At 45.6% G+C, this 24,194-nt stretch overlaps 1 protein-coding gene across 1 annotated transcript; it reads left to right on the forward strand.

Moving 5' to 3' along the window:
- Positions 1-2,874: 2,874 nt before the first annotated feature.
- On the forward strand, positions 2,875-9,893 carry LOC134534402 (protein LIAT1-like). Its single transcript, XM_063372867.1, has 2 exons — positions 2,875-2,931; positions 9,207-9,893. Exons 1-2 carry the CDS (start codon positions 2,875-2,877, stop codon positions 9,891-9,893), a joined length of 744 nt encoding a protein of 247 aa, XP_063228937.1.
- Positions 9,894-24,194: the final 14,301 nt, after the last annotated feature.

A 24,194-nucleotide genomic window follows, 5' to 3' on the forward strand; every position in this document is an offset into this window, starting at 1 on the left:
CCAAGGGACGTAAACTAGAGCTGTACCGGGGATCTTTCAGAACTGTGGATTACATTTTTTTAAAGATTTAAATTAAAAATAAACATGATTACTACTTTAGTATGGGTTTCGCCAGAATCTGAAGGGCTGAGCGAACACTGCTGTCTCATGTTCCCTGGTCTTCACAATACATATTCATCGGCAGGTCGCCGCAGGTCTGAGGAGGCGCATCTGGAAGTGAAGGTCTGTGACCGACATACACTGCCGCAGTACTGGATCAACTGGGCCAGGGCCTCGTGGTGTTCCTAGAGTCATCTCGTCCTGACGTCAGGGGACTATGGCCGCCGAGTTCTTCAGTGACGTCACCGCGTGAGAAGCAGCTTGGCTTCTGGCTTGTAGCCGCGTCCTTGCCGAATAATTCACCGAAGTTTCGGTCGACATTGCAGTCGCCATCGTCAGGGAGCCGTTACCTACCGAGGTTCTCACTAGTTATCTCGCGTGAGGGGAAGGTGCTTCCTGATTGGCCGCAGCTGTGCGCTAATCAGAGCCAAATATGGAACCCACTCTTTAGAAATACTCAAAACATAGCTCCACATCAAACATCAGACAGATCGCCCCTGATTGGCAGAACAGCCCAGCCAACCAGAAGAAAAGAAACACGTCGATATTTATATTTTATTATTAATGTTTCCTGAGTATAAACCTCAACTGGTTAGCGCAGGTTCTAGGTTACTTAAATTTTTGAATATAGTAGAATATCCTATACATATTTCTTTAAACGTTATGGATTTTAGTCTGTAAAGATTCACTTGAAAAATAACTTTATGCTTCTTGAAAAATAATTTTAATGTGAGATTTGTTTTTAGGTAATCGATCTACTTTAGTTACGTCAGATAGTCTCTTAGCGCAAGAATCGAATTTCTCACTCCAACTATCTGCCATGTAATGTAATGTATCGTAATTGCTATCAATGTTGGACCCTTCAGGTCATTTTGATTTGAGTTTCTGTGGTTGTATATGGGCATGCCACGATGGCATTGGACACTTCTTGTCAAGCCGCATTATAATTTCTTTCTTGATTTTGCTTTCAGCCTAGCGGCCCATTTTATTTGTTTGCTACTTCGAACGCTTCGCCACCATGTCCGCTTTACTCTTGCATTGTTTTAATTGTATGATTGATTGTATTGATCTTCGTCCCGCGGGAGCGCATGAGGAGTTGCCCCAAGGATAATTATAAACTGCTAACCTGTAATTATGTATGTCATTTTTCCATTTTCGCTCTAGAGGCATTTTATGAATAAAATTGTATTTTTCTAGATATTTATATTTTTTGCTAAAGCACCAGCTTCCCACTGCCGTTGGGTTTTAATGTAAAAACCCCCTCCCTGATTTGTCTTTGTCGGTTGTAGTTAAGTCGGCTACAAATGAAAGGTTGATGGAGTGATTCCACGCGATTCTACAGGTGATATCCAGTGGACAAAATATCGCTCACCCACCACCCAGAAATTGAGACAGTAAGGACATTTGTGGCCGAATGCCCGTGTATAACATGCCGTCAGCGGTACATGAGCTGATGATCCACGTTCTCAAATAATTGCTTCCGTATGTTTACCAATCGGGCAGCTACCTGAGGAGGCCAGAAAGACTCGCGAGAGAGGACGATGCAAGATGTGCTCAACTGGCTCTTAGTATCATCATATCCTCGTATCTCAAGTCTCCGAGAACTTCCAAAGAAAAAGCTGAAAAAAACCTTTCTCCTGATGCTCTGCAGCTAATATCTTGTACACAAGCAGAGGGCGAGGAATGTTTCTCTCATTGAATTTAACAAATATTTTGTCACATAAAAGTTATTAATAAAATCGCTCTACAACAAAATGTTTCAAATAAGTGTACAGCGAACCAAAAAACTCGAATTCAGTATATTTTAGTTATATGCAAAAGTATTTCGATAGTAGTACCATCGTATATCGGCCACAAATTTGTTTTAAAAAATTGACGTCCCAGATTTGTATTCAGAGATCCCAAAAATTTATAGAGACAGATGTTTAGCTTTTTCTAACAACTATTTCGATAATCGCACCGCCATATTTATGCCAACATTAAGTTTTTGAAAAATTGCTTTCAACATTCTTATTCAGCTACCCCAAATACCGAACGGTACTAAGTTTGGTATAATTTAATCTTTCACTGACTTATGACGTTTTCGCTGATATACCCAACTGTGCGCTGGACAGGCAGCAAAGCTCAAATTTTTTTCATAGGGACTCGAACCCATACCCCTGAAACGTATTCATTTAATTTCTTCACGTTGCTAACACTTTATAGTAATATGATTGCGAGACACATCGCGGTTTCAAGCTCCAAGTGATACCGCAATCAATTAAACTGAAATCAATAATAGCATATAGACTCCTTGTACTTTCACCGCAATTAAAACCTAAATTCTTCGGAGGCACTCAGTTCGATGCCCGAGCCGCTCCAGGAGGCCCGCAAATGACAATACAGTGTGCGGCACACGTAGTCGCCGTACCGCAGTGTCGCCGTGTGTCTGTGTCGCAGTGTCGCAGTGTAGCAGTGTAGCAGTGTAGCAGTGTCACCGTGTCACCGTGTCGCCGAGCCGCAGTGTCGCGTGAATACATGATCTGGTCCGAACGAGTTCGCTTCTTCTCGTGCACAAATGTTGTGCTTTTAACCGGAAATTGAGAGATTTAACATAGTCTACTCGATGCATGCGCTTTATAAAGTTTTACTTGTTGATTTATTAAAATAATTAATATATTTTTCATGGCATTAAGTTTGATACATCGACACTTAATGTTCAGCGTGGTAGCTCTACACGAATAAAGAATTCCTTTTATTTGACGCGCGGAGTATAGATGCGGAAATGCTTGAACGATGTTTCCTAGCATCTCGGCAACTCAGGTGGTAGTGGACCCGGGGTGCAAGTGTGAGGTGAGCAGTTTGAAGGAGTGCACGGGCGCTGGTCTCAGATGTATGGAGCGTCTGGCCACACCCATCTGCGCAGGCGTGCAAACACGGGTGCCGCTCCTAGTACTCACTCTGTCTGGGAGCGGCTGACGTCCCTCCTGAACACCGCGTGTCCTGTGCCAGGAGGCACAACTACAACCCGCGGTGAACGCAGCTCTCTGTCTGGGAGCGGCTGACGTCCCTCCTGGACACCGCGTGTCCTGTGCGAGGAGGCACAGCTACAACCCGCGGTGACCGCAGCTCTCTGTCTAGGAGCGGCTGACGTCCCTCCTGAACACGGGGTGTCCTGTGCGAGGAGACACAGCTACAACCCGCGGTGACCGCAGCTCTCTGTCTGGGAGCGGCTGATGTCCCTCCTGAACAACGCGTGTCCTGTGCGAGGAGACACAGCTACAACCCGCGGTGACCGAAGCTCTCTGTCTGGGAGCGGCTGATGTCCCTCCTGAACAACGCGTGTCCTGTGCGAGGAGGCACAGCTACAACCCGCGGTGACCGCAGCTTTCTGTCTGGGAGCGGCTGACGTCCCGCCTGAACACCGCGTGTCCTGTGCGAGGAGGCACAGCTACAACCCACGGTGACCGCAGCTTTCTGTCTGGGAGCGGCTGATGTCCCGCCTGAACACCGCGTGTCCTGTGCGAGGAGGCACAGCTACAACCCGCGGTGACCGCAGCTCTCTGTCTGGGAGCGACTGACGTCCCGCCTGAACACCGCGTGTCCTGTGCGAGGAGGCACAGCTACAACCCGCGGTGACCGCAGCTCTCTGTCTGGGAGCGGCTGACGTCCCGCCTGAACACCGCGTGTCCTGTGCGAGGAGGCACAGCTACAACCCGCGATGACCGCAGCTCTCTGTCTGGGAGCGGCTGACGTCTCTCCTGAACACCGCGTGTCCTGTGCGAGGAGGCACAGCTACAACCCGCGGTGACCGCAGCTCTCTGTCTGGGAGCGGCTGACGTCTCTCCTGAACACGGCGATTCCTGTGCGAGGAGGCACAGCTACAACCCGCGGTGATTGCAGCTCTCTGTCTGGGAGCGGCTGACGTCTATCCTGAACACGGCGATTCCTGTGCGAGGAGGCACAGCTACAACCCGCGGTGATTGCAGCTCTCTGTCTGGGAGCGGCTGACGTCCGTCCTGAACACCGCGTGTCCTGTGCGAGGAGGCACAGCTGCAACCCGCGGTGACCGAAGCTCTCTGTCTGGGAGCGGCTGATGTCCCTCCTGAACAACGCGTGTCCTGTGCGAGGAGGCACAGCTACAACCCGCGGTGACCGCAGCTTTCTGTCTGGGAGCGGCTGACGTCCCGCCTGAACACCGCGTGTCCTGTGCGAGGAGGCACAGCTACAACCCACGGTGACCGCAGCTTTCTGTCTGGGAGCGGCTGACGTCCCGCCTGAACACCGCGTGTCCTGTGCGAGGAGGCACAGCTACAACCCGCGGTGACCGCAGCTCTCTGTCTGGGAGCGACTGACGTCCCGCCTGAACACCGCGTGTCCTGTGCGAGGAGGCACAGCTAAAACCCGCGGTAACCGCAGCTCTCTGTCTGGGAGCGGCTGACGTCCCGCCTGAACACCGCGTGTCCTGTGCGAGGAGGCACAGCTACAACCCGCGGTGACCGCAGCTCTCTGTCTGGGAGCGGCTGACGTCTCTCCTGAACACGGCGATTCCTGTGCGAGGAGGCACAGCTACAACCCGCGGTGATTGCAGCTCTCTGTCTGGGAGCGGCTGACGTCCGTTCTGAAACCCGCGTGTCCTGTGCGAGGAGGCACAGCTGCAACCCGCGGTGACCGCAGCTCTCTGTCTGGGAGCGGCTGACATCCTTCCTGAACACCGCGTGTCTTGTGCGAGGAGGCACAGCTACAACCCGCGGTGACCGCAGCTCTCTGTCTGGGAGCGACTGACGTCCCGCCTGAACACCGCGTGTCCTGTGCGAGGAGGCAAAGCTACAACCCGCGGTGACCGCAGCTCTCTGTCTGGGAGCGGCTGACGTCCCTCCTGAACACCGGGTGTCCTGTGCGAGGAGGCAAGCTACAACCCGCGGTGACCGCAGCTCTCTGTCTGGGAGCGGCTGACGTCTCTCCTGAACACGGCGATTCCTGTGCGAGGAGGCACAGCTACAACCCGCGGTGATTGCAGCTCTCTGTCTGGGAGCGGCTGACATCCTTCCTGAACACCGCGTGTCTTGTGCGAGGAGGCACAGCTACAACCCGCGGTGACCGCAGCTCTCTGTCTGGGAGCGACTGACGTCCCGCCTGAACACCGCGTGTCCTGTGCGAGGAGGCACAGCTACAACCCGCAATGACCGCAGCTCTCTGTCTGGGAGCGACTGACGTCCCGCCTGAACACCGCGTGTCCTGTGCGAGGAGGCACAGCTACAACCCGCGGTGACCGCAGCTCTCTGTCTGGGAGCGGCTGACGTCTCTCCTGAACACGGCGATTCCTGTGCGAGGAGGCACAGCTACAACCCGCGGTGACCGCAGCTCTCTGTCTGGGAGCGGCTGACGTCTCTCCTGAACACGGCGATTCCTGTGCGAGGAGGCACAGCTACAACCCGCGGTGATTGCAGCTCTCTGTCTGGGAGCGGCTGACATCCTTCCTGAACACCGCGTGTCTTGTGCGAGGAGGCACAGCTACAACCCGCGGTGACCGCAGCTCTCTGTCTGGGAGCGACTGACGTCCCGCCTGAACACCGCGTGTCCTGTGCGAGGAGGCACAGCTACAACCCGCGGTGACCGCAGCTCTCTGTCTGGGAGCGGCTGACGTCTCTCCTGAACACGGCGATTCCTGTGCGAGGAGGCACAGCTACAACCCGCGGTGATTGCAGCTCTCTGTCTGGGAGCGGCTGACGTCCGTCCTGAACACCACGTGTCCTGTGCGAGGAGGCACAGCTGCAACCCGCGGTGACCGCAGCTCTCTGTCTGGGAGCGGCTGACATCCTTCCTGAACACCGCGTGTCTTGTGCGAGGAGGCACAGCTACAACCCGCAATTACCGCAGCTCTCTGTCTGGGAGCGGCTGACGTCCCTCCTGAACACCGCGTGTCCTGTGCGAGGAGGCACAGCTACAACCCGCGGTGACCGCAGCTCTCTGTCTGAGAGCGGCTGACGTCCGTCCTGAACACCGCGTGTCCTGTGCCAGGAGGCACAGCTACAACCCGCGGTGACCGCAGCTCTCTGTCTGGGAGCGACTGACGTCCCGCCTGAACACCGCGTGTCCTGTGCCAGGAGGCACAGCTACAACCCGCGGTGACCGCAGCTCTCTGTCTGGGAGCGGCTGACATCCTTCCTGAACACCGCGTGTCCTGTGCGAGGAGGCACAGCTACAACCCGCGGTGACCGCAGCTCTCTGTCTGGGAGCGGCTGACGTCCCTTCTGAACACCGGGTGTCCTGTGCGAGGAGGCACAGCTACAACCCGCGGTGACCGCAGCTCTCTGTCTGGGAGCGGCTGACGTCCCTCCTGAACACCGCGTGTCCTGTGCCAGGAGGCACAGCTACAACCCGCGGTGATTGCAGCTCTCTGTCTGGGAGCGGCTGACGTCCCTCCTGAACACCGCGTGTCCTGTGCCAGGAGGCACAGCTACAACCCGCGGTGACTGCAGCTCTCTGTCTGGGAGCGGCTGACGTCCCTCCTGAACATCGCGTGTCCTGTGCCAGGAGGCACAGCTACAACCCGCGGTGACCGCAGCTCTCTGTCTGGGAGCGGCTGATGTCCCTCCTGAACACCGCGTGTCCTGTGCGAGGAGGCACAGCTACAACCCGCGGTGACCGCAGCTCTCTGTCTGGGAGCGGCTGACGTCCCTCCTGAACACCGCGTGTCCTGTGCCAGGAGGCACAGCTACAACCCGCGGTGACCGCAGCTCTCTGTCTGGGAGCGGCTGACATCCTTCCTGAACACCGGGTGTCCTGTGCGAGGAGGCACAGCTACAACCCGCGGTGACCGCAGCTCTCTGTCTGGGAGCGGCTGACGTCCCTCCTGAACACCGCGTGTCCTGTGCCAGGAGGCACAGCTACAACCCGCGGTGATTGCAGCTCTCTGTCTGGGAGCGGCTGACGTCCCTCCTGAACACCGCGTGTCCTGTGCCAGGAGGCACATCTACAACCCGCGGTGACCGCAGCTCTCTGTCTGGGAGCGGCTGATGTCCCTCCTGAACACCGCGTGTCCTGTGCCAGGAGGCACAGCTACAACCCGCGGTGACCGCAGCTCTCTGTCTGGGAGCGGCTGATGTCCCTCCTGAACAATGCGTGTCCTGTGCGAGGAGGCACAGCTACAACCCGCGGTGACCGCAGCTCTCTGTCTGGGAGCGGCAGACGTCCCGCCTGAACACCGCGTGTCCTGTGCGAGGAGGCACAGCTACAACCCGCGGTGACCGCAGCTCTCTGTCTGGGAGCGGCTGACGTCCCTCCTGAACACCGCGTGTCCTGTGCCAGGAGGCACAGCTACAACCCGCGGTGACCGCAGCTCTCTTTCTGGGAGCGGCTAATGTCCCTCCTGAACAACGCGTGTCCTGTGCGAGGAGGCACAGCTACAACCCGCGGTGACCGCAGCTCTCTGTTTGGTAGCGGCTGATGACCCTCCTGAACACCGGGTGTCCTGTGCCAGGAGGCACAGCTACAACCCGCGGTGACCGCAGCTCTCTGTCTGGGAGCGGCAGACGTTCCGCCTGAACACCGCGTGTCCTGTGCGAGGAGGCACAGCTACAACCCGCGGTGACCGCAGCTCTCTGTCTGGGAGCGGCTGACGTCCCTCCTGAACACCGCGTGTCCTGTGCCAGGAGGCACAGCTACAACCCGCGGTGACCGCAGCTCTCTTTCTGGGAGCGGCTAATGTCCCTCCTGAACACCGCGTGTCCTGTGCGAGGAGGCACAGCTACAACCCGCGGTGACCGCAGCTCTCTGTCTGGTAGCGGCTGACGACCCTCCTGAACACCGGGTGTCCTGTGCCAGGAGGCACAGCTACAACCCGCGGTGACCGCAGCTCTCTTTCTGGGAGCGGCTAATGTCCCTCCTGAACAACGCGTGTCCTGTGCGAGGAGGCACAGCTACAAGCTGCGGTGACCGCAGCACTCTGTCTGGGAGCGGCTGACGTCCCTCCTGAACACCGCGTGTCCTGTGCCAGGAGGCACAGCTACAACCCGCGGTGACCGCAGCTCTCTGTCTGGGAGCGGCTGAGGTCTCTCCTGAACACCGCGTGTCCTGTGCCAGGAGGCACAGCTACATCCCGCGGTGACCGCAGCTCTCTGTCTGGAAGCGGCTGATGTCCCTCCTGAACACCGCGTGTCCTTGTGTTAGGAGGCACAACTACAACCCGCGTTGACCGCAGCTCTCTGTCTGGGAGCGGCTGACGTCCCTCCTGAACACCGCGTGTCCTGTGCGAGGAGGCACAGCTACAACCTGCGGTGACCGCAGCTCTCTGTCTGGGAGCGGCTGACGTCCCTCCTGAACACCGCGTGTCCTGTGCGAGGAGGCACAGCTACAACCCGCGGTGACCGCAGCTCTCTGTCTGGGAGCGGCTGACGTCCCTCCTGAACACTGGGTGTCCTGTGCCAGGAGGCACAGCTACAACCCGTGGTGACCGCAGCTGTCTGTCTGGGAGCGGCTGACGTCCCTCCTGAACACCGCGTGTCCTGTGCGAGGAGGCACAGCTACTACCCGCGGTGACCGCAGCTCTCTGTCTGGGAGCGGCTGACATCCCTCCTGAACACCGGGTGTCCTGTGCGAGGAGGCACAGCTACAACCCGCGGTGACCGCAGCTGTCTGTCTGGGAGCGGCTGACGTCCCTCCTGAACACTGCGTGTCATGTGCGAGGAGGCACAGCTTCAACCCGCGGTGACCGCAGCTCTCTGTCTGGGAGCGGCTGACGTCCCTCCTGAACACCGGGTGTCCTGTGCCAGGAGGCACAGCTACAACCCGCGGTGACCGCTGCTCGTCGCTGGCGAGGAACCAACACAACCAAAATACTGTTTCTTACAGTTCATAGCCGCCTACGGTCCAGTTTTAACACCTCAGTCGCTATAATAAGGCGGCAAAATAAAATAATCTTCACGCATTGTTTTTGAGGCTTTTAAGATGATTTCGTTCAGTTTTCATTATCGAAGGGTCCTTTCCTCCCCCCTTCCTAACTACCGTAAATGGATAATGTAAGCGTATGTAATTTGCAGTAAATGTCAAGTAGCTAATCGACAACTACTAAACGTTAGTAAACATTGGGGTTCTACGGACATGACAATGGCCTGAAGGGGTTCCAGGAACATGACACTCGCCTGAAGAGGTTCCAGGAACATGACACTGTTCTGAAGGGGTTACAGGAATCTGAAACTGGCCTGGAGTTCCAGGAACATGACACTCGCCTGAAGAGGTTCCTGGAACATGACACTGTTTTGAAGGGGTTACAGGAATCTGAAACTGGCCTGGAGTTCCAGGAACATGACACTCGCCTGAAGAGGTTCCAGGAACATGACACTGTCCTGAAGGGGTTCCAGGAACCTGAAACTGGCCTGAAGGAGTTGCAGGAACATGACACTGGCCTGAAGGGGTTGCAGGAACATGACACTGGCCCGAAGGAGTTCCGGGAACATGACACTGGCCTGAAGGGGTTCCAGGGACATGACACTGGCCTGAAAGGGTTCCAGGGACATGACACTGGCCTGAAAGGTTTCCAGGGACATGACACTGGCCTGAAGGGGTTGCAGGAACATGACACAGGCTTGAAGTGGTTTCAGGAACATGACACTGGCCTGAAGCGTCTGCAGAAACATGACACTGTTCTTAAGAAGGGATTCCAGGAACATGACACTGGCCTTAAGAAGGGATTCCAGGAACATGACACTGGCCTTAAGAAGGAATTTCAGGAACATGACACTGGCCTGAAGGGGTTCCAGGAATATGAAATTGGGATCAGGTCTTCAGGCAACCACAAGTTGGCACTAAGCTAGTTGTGGGGCACACAACATTGCCCGCCTACTCCAAGACATTAAATCACAGTTAACACGACGTCCCCTGCTGACTGGTGAAGAGAGAGAGCTCCGCCCACTCTACACAAAGTGGATTGTGCCTCCCTCGGCACTGTCCATACTCGCTGAGCCGTCACACTCGCGCCCTAGCTGCATCAACACGCACCGCGACAGTGTTTTAAAACCTTTCTTTGTACGTCCAAAACGACCCACATTCCAACGTCATGCCGATAACAATTGAATCAATAAATGATGGTTCTTAATTTAAAAATAACATAAACAAAACAAAGATTAGTAGCTTTCGAGCTATAGGCCTAGAAATTTTTGAATAGTTTTACAATTCTCACCACTATTCACGAAATTATTAGATATCATAAATGCATATATATAATATAAATGCTTGAGGCCAATGGAAAATAGTATGAGAACCTATTTTAATTGAAAAAAAAATATATAATTTTTATAAATGCTATGTTTCATTTCGAATCCACAACCAATCTCACTCAAAAACACGATGGATGGTTTCACTCTCAGTCTTACACAGACTAACTGAATTGGTTCTTTGAGCTTTTAAATATTGTTTATTTATTATCACAAATTGAAATTACGTAATTTTTAAAAATACGATTTTTTAACACCTAGTCAGTGTTTCAACATTTTGATATCTTGCTTAAATGAGAACCATCTTTTAAAATACATTTCCAAGTTATCATTCTAAGTATGATTAGCCAAAGTTGTCCGATAAATTTATAGTTTAAAAAACAAAAACATGCCGCTTTTATCGTTGATTGAACTAAAAGTCAAAAGTAAAATTTAAATCAAAGTTTTTTTGTCCAATAATTGTTTTAGTTAGGTATACGGAGTTGTGGTACATAATTTGGATGTAGGACAAAAAACTTAAATTTAATTTTTTTTTATTTTTAGTTTATTTAACGATAAAAGCATTTTTTAAACTATTAGTTTATTTTATTCTTTAAAGCTAAAAAAAGTCGCCATGTTTGATACAGTTGTCATTATCCATTTCGTACTTTGCTGTTTATCACAGCACATTAGCACATTAGCACTACCACAGAACTGTATACATTAATTAAATAACAAAATTAAAGATGACAATGGTTTTAGCTTGCCAGTTAAAATTTACTAAGAAATTAAGTAACAGACGCTTATAATTTTGGAAAAATAATTTAAAGGAAGACTGATCTCAGATTGTGACTTCTAGGTAAAATGAAAGCTCTTGACTGTCTTTCAAGTATATGTCACCAGACTTGAAACTCGGCAGGGATGTTCTTTATATTACATGCACATTAACTGAGCTCGGGTTTTCCTAAAATCAGCCTCCACGGGAGGTTACGGGGTTATTTTAGGGATTTAAACCCTACCCCGGAACATTTTCCAACATAACCCGACCTTCAGGATCGGAAAAACTTCAAATCGAAAAAGCATTGATTTTTAAAATTTCCGAAATTTGGGGTTTTTAACCTTCCCCCCTCCCCTAGGGAAACAGTCGACCCCGAGGCAAATTCCCACCATGATCCCTACCTCATGGATACACAAAAAGCATGGTTATTACCCATAACTCTAAATTAGTGGTTATTTGACAATCTCACCCCCCACTCTCCATTAAAACTAAGGTGTTATGTTATCAAAATATTGTGTCAGAGGTTCTTTACATGTATGCACAATTTCAACACATTCGGACGTCGAAAAATGGGTAAAAATTGAATTGAAATGTTTTATTACATAGTCCATACATACATACTTACACACATACAGGTCAAGATAATAAAAGCGCGATAAAAACGTTTGCCGCATTAGTCATAGAAATAATTTTTTTTTGCCAAAATTATTGCATTTTTAAAATTTTAAATTGTTATCAATAGTGCAGGAATGAGTTAGAAAAATTATAAATTAATATATACATTTGTAATCATAGTATCTAATATTTTAGTGCAGGGCGAAAATTTAAAAAAGTAAAAAAAAAAAAATGTTTTCTGACCCGAGAACATCACTTTTTTTAAATTCAGAACTGTCATTAATTGGCCAATAATTTCTTCTCGGACAGATGTTAAGTTCTGGGACAGTAATATCGTTGCCATATTCAACATTAATGTTACAGGAAAGTTTATTGACTGACGAAACCATAAAAATAAGCTTTTTAGAAATGATTTATCGTCACTATTTATCGTCACTATTTATCGTCACGAAAGAGTAAATAATCAATAATGCGGATAAAAGGGCTATTATTTTCAATATGTAGCCTGTAGCCTGTATGGTCTCTCACAGATATGCGTTCTCTGAATGTTTAATTTGTAGAATCTGTATACCAGGGAAGCATGCGCTCGTATTATTATTTCGCCTTACTCACACTAACATTTACCTTAACCTAACCCGGCGCACTGATAGAAATGGTGAGCATTTAGCCTAGTTATACATTTTTTGACTCTACTGTGAATTTTCGTTTGGTGGCTTTCGTATGTGGTTTATCGGTAACCCAATAAATTTTATTGTCCTTGATTAGCTTCGGAGATATAATTAATTATTTAAGACGATACCTACCCTTATTCACATTAGGGGTTGAATTTCGAAATTTTTTTAAATTGTATCGGTTATTTTGGTGTGTTAATTATAACTACCCAATATAATTTATTACGCTTGATTAGTTTCGGAGATATAATTAATTATTTTTAAACCATATTTGCCATATTTTAACCTCTTTAGGTATGGAATTATTTAATTTTGTATAGCGTAGTGTTTAAATCAGCCAAAGACTTTACTAATAAAAAACGTTTTATTAAAAACCATTAAGACGTTTTTCAGAGAAGCCGGAATAAACTGACAAGACAAACAAATAAAAATTCTAAAAATTATATTTATGAGTTCGAAATAATAAATAAGCCATTTAAATTTTTTAAATTTAAATTTTCGCCCATTGTACAGTCCATTACACACATTGCTCACACTGAACACACGAAATGTACACCTAATGACCACACAATGTACAACAAAAAATTTAATGTATACACAGGACACATATTTAATGGAAAGGTCGCAAATTTGAACGCAAATTTGTCAAAAAGGAAGCACATTTAACGAAAAGGACGCACATTTTTGAACATAAATTCATCAAAAAAGGAAGCTTATTTAACGAAAAAGATGATACATTTTCACAAACATTCCACTCAGCAGGATGCAATCACCAATTTTACGTAGGATATAATGTCTCCAAAGTTAATTTGCTCCAACAGCCATTGGCTCCATAAATCATTGGCTCCAATAGTCATTAGCTCTAACAGTCATTCACTCGAACAGTCATTGGCTCCAGCATTCATTGGCTTCAGCATTCATTGGCTCCAACTATTTTTTGGTTCCAATAGTCATTGACTACAACAGTCGTTGGCTTCAATAGTCATGAGCTTCAATAGTATTTTGCTCCAAAAAGTGTTAGGTCTAGCTGCTATTTAGCTACTAGACTAGGAGGCAAAGAAGCTACGAGACTACATGACTACAGGATTACATGGCTTCAACTGGCTACGAGGCAGCAAGTATACAAGGCTATGAGACTATATAGCTACAAGTCTACGAGACTACAAGTTTAGGAGACTACATGACTCTTAACTGTATTTGGCTACATTCAGTGGTGAGAGTTAATTCATCCCATGTAAAATAACATGTTTAAAGTAGTGTCGATTATTGTCAACATATGTCGACACGTGTTGCTTGTAGGTAAATATTATTTAGTTCTTTTATGTGGGATGCGGGATGCTCACTAACGATCGCCAAAAGTATGGCTTCGCTAGACACCAAGGAGAAGGAAGTTAGTCCTTCCTGTTAATTTTTCTGAGATGACTCAGAGTGTGTTATGATTGACTGAATAATATTTTATTTTTATTCCATCTGATAAAAATATTACAAGTGCTGATTTAGTAGCAGAAATTCACTAATTAAATGTAACCTTGAATAACATGACATGACTCATTAAGTAAACAAGCCTTTTTGCAGAGATCGGTTTCTCAGAAATAATCAGGAGCACACGGAGAAAACCATCAAAATATTGACAAGAATAATCTTGAGCACACGGAGAAAACCGTCACACGTTTTATTTGGTATCAAAAATTACAGGAAAAAAATATTTAAATAAGAAAGTAAATTAATGAAAAAATTACCAAAAGAAAACTGAATGAAAAATTACAAAAAATTCTGGTTTGTGCAAGAACTCTATCCTTATTCTACAAATGAAAAGTTCACGAGATGGCAGAAGCTGTATTTGTTTGTCATTCTGTAACCAGCTATTTACTTATATGAATTTGATATCATATTACGCTTTTTGTTCAAAACGTTCACGAATCCTCAAAACATTTCAGAACAGTACTGAATGGAATACGAACACTAAAAAAAATCTACATCCGTTTGGAAGATGCTCACAGAAAATAGCAGCGATGGAAGTCGCAATGCTTCGAGTTGGCAAAAAAAAAACTCCTTGATGCGATGTCGCCTTGCTCGATACGGTGTACAAAACGTTCTGAAAAAAAAAATATTCGAGGGGAAAAAGGAAGCCGGAAGAAAGAGTGGAAGAGCGGAGAGCGAGGGAATGTGGAAGATAAGCCCTAGTGAATGTTCGGCATTACGGAGAGTCCGCCCCTCTGCCTTCTGAGCTACCTCCTCCTCCTGACCATCACTGACCCGGGGGGGGGGGGGGGGAAGTGGTTCTGTGTGGTCGCGTTCCCACACGAGTCCCCTCGCCGGCACCACCGCACCAGGCACCACCGCACCAGGCACCACCGCACCAGGCACCACCGCACCAGGCACCACCGAGAGACGCAGCAATGACGCACAGGTTCCTTGTACCACAGCTTCCCTGCTGATTGGTTTGAAACGAATCCACTGGTCAGTCGACGGAAATATTATCTTTAAAGGAAACAACCTGGACAGCAGGTACATATATACATATAGATAAGTGTTATTTAGACCGAAAACCTCCTATTTCAACAAAACACCCGGTGTTTCAAAACTTACAGATTTAGTACACTGTCGTGGCGCTCTTGTCGAAATATGTGTGCAATGACAAAAATTTTGATTAAGATGTTTTTTATTTATTTTTTAATGACACTAGGCACATTAATGAAAACAACCACAATCTGAGGCAAATATAGGTATATTATTAGAATTGACACACAAGAATACATTATTATTATAGAAAAATACGAAAACATTCAGTATCAAGTTACTCAATGCGACGTGTGAGCTGGGTGATCACATAGAGCGTGGAACAAGGCTTGACTCTGTCAGTCTCATGTCACATTGACTTTTGAGCGATATATGCTCTTTATTACAGCTGTAAATCCGGCTTCGCATGAATAGGATGTTGCAAAGGGAATGAGAAAATTTTATAGCTTTTTAACTTAAAGTTCGATATTCTTTTTTGACCGTTATCCAAAACTCTACTAAATCGGAACAAGCGAACTTTTTTTTTAAGGCTCCTGTCGCAAGAGAGTTCAATGAGACACTCCTCTTCTTTCGAAGTGAATTCTAGTGGAGCTTAAGCATGGAAAGGATCTCGGATCCACGCAAATGCTTCCACATTATCTTCCGCAAAGTATTTTTAAAACCATTCAGTGAGTTTCGAAAGGTGTTCTATGAAAAGGGACAGCAGGTCTTGTGATACAACGAGCTCATTAGAGGCCACGAATTTATGATATTTGGGAAACTGTATTGAACACCATACTCATTAATTTTTCTTATCCACAACTGCAGTTTTCTCTTAAACGCAGCAATTTTTTCCAATAGTTTCTGGATGTGCAAATTTTTTGCCTTGCAGAGACAGATTCAAGACACAGTTTGTCAAATATATCTCACAAATATGCCACTGTTGTGGATAGCGCGCTGCATAAGAGATAGACCAAGGCGAATTGTGCTAACAGAACATTTATTCAAACACAAGTACATATATACAGCCTACGACATATCATGAAAGTATATCAAAATTACGAGCTTCTGGCTTCGCTATCAAGGTGACTGCTTATAATTTCAAGGAAAATACTGCAGTACAAGAAAAAGGGATAAGTACCAAACAAATTCCAAACAACGTACATATCAGCTCGAAAGGTCTTATTGCGTTTGGTGCTTACAATAAAGCCCTTACAAAATATGAAAAATAGTAGTTTTCTATTGGGCGAGAAATGACTCTTACGATCAAGTGGCCAAGCTTAATAATTAATGCCTTAAAGACAAACATTAAAACCAAAAGGCATTCCTTTTACACATACAAAATCATCCTTAACACTGCACATAAAGTGACAAATTTATCAAGCAAAGGGGCTGTTGATACATAATGAATTTTCATAGCCACCATTAAAAATAAAAATAAAAATAAATAGGGGTACTAATACTAAAACTCCACCCGACTCTCGATGGTTTCGGTGATACGGTAACTCGCCTGATATCGTGTAGAACAGACGAGTCCAACTCGCTGTCTTTGCCGCAGGATTTCGTTGACCGCAGCACTCGTTCGCCGAGTCGACTTGCTCGCGACGAGTGGACGAGTCGACAGCCAGCCGCTGCAATCCCCTCTCGGGGTCCGTTCTTTGTATCTCGGAAGACTGTCTCAGATCCTGAACGCCTCGTAATGATTCGTGAACGACCACCGCCCACGTTTCATAATTCACCAACAGTAAGTCAGGGATGATTCAAGAAGACCCAGTCTCATCCACCTCAATACTGGGTCGGCGGAGTTGTTCACTTTTAGGAACAAGCTTCACTAATTCGTCTTACGTGAATTACGTTGCTTATTGTAAACAGTTACGTACATGTTGACCAAATTCACTACAAGTTGATAATGTTATTCTCCAAAAACTTCTCGGTTCCAAAGAACGATAGTAGTAGTTCTTACGTAACGTAAGCGTAGCACTCTTTACGTCTCTTACGTATGGGTTCCAACAGCTGAAAACTTGCACACAAACGGGAAAACGTACATGGACGTTGCAACTTGTGTTACAAACTGCATACTGAGCTCAACAGCCACGCTACCATCCACGCAGCTCAGTTGTGTCCTGTCCTCACGTTTCTCCTCACTGTTACGTCACATACGTAAATTACAGAGTGACTTCTTCAAACGACTAAGTCTTTCAACAACCACAGTTGTAAATATTTTTTTACATCACCAATATTCTATCAGCTGAACCTGGGGTTCGCGGAATAATTCGATCTCCAAACTATCAACAAGTGACGAGGTCGTAATGGAACCTGGAGCAGCGTGACGGCGTGGACTGGCCACTGGCTAGTCTTCGCTGACCGCTGACCAGACAGCTCGACGGGGAGTTTCATGCGCACGAGCCCCGGTCCAAAACAGAGTTCTCTCATCGGTTACCTGGTCCCATCCAGCAGGAACTGTCAGAAGTAGTTGGAAATAGGGGGTTCAAGAACAGGCGGAGGATCGAGGATCCGGCGGCCATCTTGGATGACGTCATCTAATCCGTATGCTAATCTATGCTAATCTACGCTAATCCATGCCAATCTATGCTAATCCATGCCAATCTATGCTAATCCATGCCAATCTATGCCAATCAGTATGCCAATCTATGCCAATTCGTATGCCAATCTATGCCAATTCGTATGCCAATCTATGCCAATTCGTATGCCAATCTATGCTAATCCATATGTTAATCCATGCTAATCCATATGCTAATCCATGCTAATCCATCCGCCATTTTATATTTCTAGAAATTTCCACCAACTTCGAATCGTGACGTCACCGTTGCACTTTTCGTCACGGCCGCCATCTTGGATTAGAATTTTTTTTTCGAACTTTTGAAATTCGATGTAATCATCAGCCGCCATCTTGTTTCGTCTGCTGGTAGCCGCCATCTTGTTTTCGTCTGCTGGTGGCCGCCATCTTGTTTTCGTCTGCTGGAGGCAGCCATCTTGTGACGTCATATAGTTCTGTTGGTCGCCACCAGATAGCAGCAGGGATTATTTTATTTTAACTAAAATATTTTCAGTGCCGAGGCTGGGATTCGATCCATGGGACGTGAAAACGTCCAGGATGTCGTGGTTACGAGGCGGACACCTTGACCACTAGACCACGAGACCAATTGGGATATGGTGGAATAAATAATCTATATATGCTACGTACTGACGGCAAGTTTATGATAAATGGGGGAGGAGGGTGTTTTTGCCTTCCTTAATGCATACCTAAGGCCCCACATTTTAAATTAAAATTATTATACAGCCGCCATCTTTAATTCCAGCACAGACTACCAGATGGCGCTAAATTCAAATATTAGTTAGGGAGTCGGCAGGCAGGTGTCGCATGCCGCCATCTTGGTTCTCAAGTTGGCTGGTAGATGTCGCTAGTATCGCGCGCCAAATTCAAAAATTAGTTGCCAGAGACGCCGCCATCTTGGTTCTCAAGTTGGCTGGTAGATGTCGCTAGTATCGCGCGCCAAATTCAAAAATTAGTTGCCAGAGGCGCCGCCATCTTGGTTCTCAAGTTGGCTGGTAGATGGCGCCACCGTCGCCATATTTTAGTTAATATAATCGATACCAGATGACGCCACCATCGCCATCTTTAGTTCCTAGTGTTGCTACCAGAGTGTGCCACCGTCGCCATCTTTAATTCTTAAAGTTACCGCCGGAGCGCGCCACCATCGCCATCTTTAATTCATAAAGTCGCTACCGGATGGCACCACTGTCGGCCATCTTTAATTCAAGGTATTGTCGCCGGATGGTGCCAAGTTTGAATTTAAAAACCTACAAGTGTTATGCAATGTGTAACCAGTCGAGATAAGTTTGGAACCTGTAGCCATATTATTATTATTATTTATTAATGTATGTTTATTAAATATGATAGAGTATTTATAAAATATTGGTGTTGTGTAGAGTCTCTCTCTCTTCTTCTCGTAGTGGCGGAAGACATCTCGAAGGTAGTGTTAGAATTTATGTATTAAAGCAATCACTCTAGCTGAGGAGACTAATAACTTATAGTTACAATTCAATAATAGCGGCAATTAAATGTTTTGAAATTAAAGCAAACAACGTAAATGTTAAACACATATTTATTTAAATCTTATTACAAACAGCAAGGGTTAAGAACAATCGATGATTTAAAAGAAGTAAATAACGAGTAATAAAATCACATAATATTCACACACTACACATCATAGTGACAAAGGCAACATTAACTCGAGACCCAATTATACATAGTAGTATGGGTGGTCGAATAGCCAGAATTTAAGTAGCTGAACATTACAATGAGCGCAATGGAATTTGCCATACAGTTTTATACATTTATCCAGGCGGTTTCCATAAGTCTTTAAAAGTTTGGACTACCACTTTAGTGGAGCGATGCTGTGAGACCCCAGAACTCGCTCGAAATATCCTGCACAACACATTCCAAAAACATGACGTAGCCTATGGTTGACGGCACAAACACCCTGAGTGGCTCTGCGTGTTTCCTCCTGCCCGAACACGCGCTGCTGTGAAAGCCTCTTCCCGAGCACAGACGTCACTCCCGCAGCAGACAAAACAGGCGTATGCTACAGGAGCTAGAACAATTGAATAACCAAATATATTTAGACTACCCAACTACATAAATGACATGAGACAATCCCTGTGCGATAATCATACTTTAAATGTTGTAATGTATGGAAATAAATACTCTCCACTCATTTTTCAAAAATCAATACTTAATTCGACATTCATATTCAAAATCAACACTCAATTAAACACTCATTCTCCATCTGCACCCGATACAGAACTAAGTTACAAAAATTAAGATACACCTCTTAATATCAACTGTTTAAATTTTATTAAATCATAAAATACAATTTATAAATATTCTTCATCCAACTAAACATTATTTTATTCTATATAACATCTACATCTTAGAGCATTAAGTATACTGTACATGTTTCTTTGATAACAGACAAATCTTTAATTTAATGATTGCATTTAATTTGTACAGTTAAATAATATTTTGAAAATTAAATGTTGACAAATTAATAACATGTCCAGCGGCCATATTGAAATTTTGTACTGTGATATAAATTTGAGGACAACGATCCTGAAGAAGCTAGTTGAATCATAGATCTCATCCAGTACCCGTGTACTGTGGTCAAAATGTCTTTTGATCCATCTGCTGAGTATGCAGAGGTAACGTCTGGATTCCGTCGTGTGTTCTTCGTGACAGCTGATGGTCAGTTCCAGCTGGAGGTCTGCAACTTTGGTCATCACTGGGTGTCGAACTGTGACGAGGACAACCTAGATGTACGCAATCAAGCATGTAGTAAGGTCAACTGTGTTATATATCATATACGACCTGACAGTAAATTTCCCACAAGCTTAGACATACTTAAGGCTGCATCAGCAACCGAAACGTTACGTGTGCGTCCAGGACAAGCGTCAATGAAGTGTGAGTTGCGGCGTAGCACCGGCGCGGTTATACCCCTTTTGTGATGTGAGGCACTGAATGTTGCAGAGAAATAATGTCATTTTTGCCAGTACTCACGATAACTGATGTGTGAAGCTGTGCTAGCTCTGCAAGGCTGATGCTAGTTCTACAGGTATGACTGCAAGGCTGCAGTGCTGATGTTGTCTCTAGGATGCTGAATGTCAGACTGGTTGTAACAACCTTTGGTGTCGTAGTACACACAAATTTATAATTCGTCTTCATCACTATCCCCCAAGCCACTATCCGTTCCTTCATCCACATCTTCGTTCGCCTCTTGCGCTTCCTTTGCGTCCTCGATGCAGGTCATAACAGCATGATATAAATAGGTAATAAATTCCTCTTCCTCAGGGAACTCAGCGAGAATGTTGAGGGTGGAGGATGTAAGGTGGTAATGTATTTCATTAAAGTCCATACCTATGTAGCGACGTACTACCTCCATTACAAATTCCCGAACATCGTCCATCGTAACACTGTTTAAATTACAATCGCAAACACTCTCCGCGTAAACACTGGTGGAAGCCATGATGATAGGAGCGTGGTTAGAAGCAGACTACCACGTTAGCATGGAGATGTCGTCAGAGCCCCACACACCACTGGGTGGCAGTTACGGTGACTCCAGAACTCGCTCGAAATATCCTGCACAACACATTCCAAAAACATTATGTAGCCTATGGTTGACGGCACAAACACCCTGAGTGGCTCTGTGTGTTTCCTCCTGCCCGAACACGCGCTGCTGTGAAAGCCTCTTCCCAAGCACAGACGTCACTCCCGCAGCAGACAAAACAGGCGTATGCTACAGGAGCTAGAACAATTGAATAACCAAATATATTTAGACTACCCAACTACATAAATGACATGAGATAATTCCTGTGCGATAATCGTACTTTAAATGTTGTAATGTATGTATAAACATTAATCATTCCGAAGTACTTGAAAAAAAAAAAATGTAAGTGAGGTGTTATTCACCTTTAGCGCTTCTCGATTTCTGTATCTGCTACCCACGAATTAAATTGAGACGGGAAACCCCACCATTTCACAAAAGACCGGCCATTTCTTCGTTTGAGAACTTTCTCCACCAAATATGTGCCCGGATACATCGTAGGCTGGATCTCTTCAGCATAGAAGCCACCACGAATAGGCTTGTGGTCCAAGTCTTCGAGGTAGTAGGTCCTCGGTTCCGATTCACGAACGTGTGTCACACGGAAAAGTTCAGAACTCCAATTCGCCGTGAAACCTTTCTCAAAGACACCTTTCTGCTTGGAGATTCTCACAATGTCACCAACATTAGCTTTATTATTGCGTGTATCTTTCTTCTTCGTGTTGGTGAATACAGTCCCAAGTAGACGATCATCCTTTACATCTTTAGGCTTCATTTTCGTGGTAGAATGCACTGTGGAATTATATTCACTTATAAGTTTCGACAAAAGATCCAACCAAAAAACACCTCAAAGTCTTTTACAAACATAATATTTATTACTCAATTTCTATCCTACTACAGAATCACTTGCGAAAGCCAGCAATCTTATAAACATTTAGCCCTGCATAGACGTGCAACGACTACTTCTTAGCTCCAAATGGCTCCAAATGCTCCAAACAGCCTTCAAATGCTCCAACAGCTCCAAAAAAAGGCTCCAAATGCTTGACAGCTCCAAATGGCTCCAAATGCTCCAAACGGCTCCAAATGCTCCAAATGCCTCCAAATGGCTCCAAATGCTCCAAACGCTCCAAATGTCTCCAAAAGGCTCCAAATGCTTCAAAAGACTCCAAATGCTCCAACAGCTCCAAAAAATGCTCCAAATGCTTAACACAGCTCCAAATGGCTCCAAATGCTCCAAATGGCTCCAACAGCTCCAAAAGGCTCCAAATGCTTCAAAAGGCTCCAATTGTTCCAAGATCTCCATCTTCAATTGGTTCCAACTGATTCCAATTACTTTTCTTATCGAACTTGGCATGATTACTAACATGTCTTTATTAGTATACATTTTGACTGGCAGTGGTAACGTATTTTGCACCTTTAAGTTATAAGTTTTATTTAGAAATCAGATTTCGATAAATGGTAGATACCATTTGGAAAGAAAATATATTAATTTATCTTCAAGTTTATACACATACATTTAATTTAAGCCATTATTGTATGTAGCCAGCTTCCCTCAGTTCTTTGAGTATGAAGGATATTTCTTTAATGTTCGAATAGTTTCCTGTACAAAGCGATCCATGTAGTAGTCGTAGCCTGTCAACCAATATGTTAGGATCTTCCCATGAGGTATAATCAAACTCTTCTGCTGCGTTCATCATCCTTGCATGTTTATAATAAATATTATCTCTGGTGTCTATCGTTTTAACACCAACCTCAAGGTCACTTTTGTCATCGTGCCAGTGATTATCACAAGCTTGATCAGGATAATTTATTTTATTACGATGTTTCCATCGTTTTGGTCTCAAACCACCATCACAGTCTTCACTCTTGCATGCTTTTGGTGCTTCAGCACAATACTCAATCATGTCAGCCTTAGATGTGTCAGCACAGTCTTCGTTCACGCCAGCTTCTGATGTGTCACCACAGTCTTCAATCATGTCAGCACCACAAACTTGATCAGGATAATTTATTTTATTACGTCGTTTCCATCGTTTTGGTCTCAGACCGCCATCACAGTCTTCGATCTTACCTGCTTTAGGTGCTTCAGTACAGTACTCAATCATGTCAGCCTCAGATGTGTCACCACATTCTTCAATCATGCACGCTTCAGATGATTCATCAAAGTCTTCGACCTTGTAAGCTTCAGATGGTTCTCCATCTTTCTCATTTTCATGGAGACGACTAGATATTGGAGTAAATATATTTTCATTTCTAATGTGGTTACAACTACCTTCGTTTGTTTTAAATTTTAAATTATTATCTTCATCTAGATCAGTAATTTTAGCATTAGCTTTTTCGCCTTCGTTCCTCTTCCGCGATGTTGTAGCCCAGTCTTCGTTATCTTTATTCATCTTAATTGTACAGGTCTTGTAATGTCTATCCAAGTAATATCTTCTACCAAAGGATTTCTGACACTGACTGCAATGAAACGGTTTTTGACAAGGACCCAAATTACACTCGCTTCTCTCATGTCGTTTAGCATTCTTTCTCAAGGTAAACACCTTGCTACAGTATCTACAGTGATGACGTTTCGATACAGCGTCAGATCCTAAATCGGAATTCATATTAGTTACCGAGACTAATGCCAGATGCAAACTAAGAGTTTTAAATTAGATATATTACTTAAATAGAATTTTTTAATTATTTCATCAGCGAGAATTAATTTATCTCATTCAAAGGTACTTGTTGCAAGTAGTTCTGCTTTTCAACAACATATGACACCACGTATTGCTTGCAGGTAAATAATATTTCTTCCTTTCATGCGGGATGCAGGATTCTCACTAACGATCGCAATAAAGGGATGACATCTCTAGACTCCAAGGAGAAGGTAGTTTGTTCTTCCAGTTAGTGTTTCTCAGATTTCTCAGGGTATATATTATTATTTGACTGAATAATGATTTTTTTCTTTTAAATTCCACCTAATAAAAATAAAATAGAAGCACTCAGAGAAAACCATCAGGGATGATGTCGTTTATAAACATCATAAATTACCATTTTTTTTAAATATTCCAAATTTAATCCTGCTTAAGCAAAGAGTTCACAAGCCCGCTTGTGCTAGAACTCTCATGTTGCTTAAGCAAAGAGTTCACAAGCCCGCTTGTGCTAGAACTCTCATGTTGCTTAAGCAAAGAGTTCACAAGCCCGCTTGTGCTAGAACTCTTTGTTTAAGCAGGATTAAATTTGGAATATTTAAAAAAAATGG

Source organism: Bacillus rossius, chromosome 7 (assembly GCF_032445375.1).
Source record: "Bacillus rossius redtenbacheri isolate Brsri chromosome 7, Brsri_v3, whole genome shotgun sequence".
NCBI lineage: Eukaryota > Metazoa > Arthropoda > Insecta > Phasmatodea > Bacillidae > Bacillus > Bacillus rossius.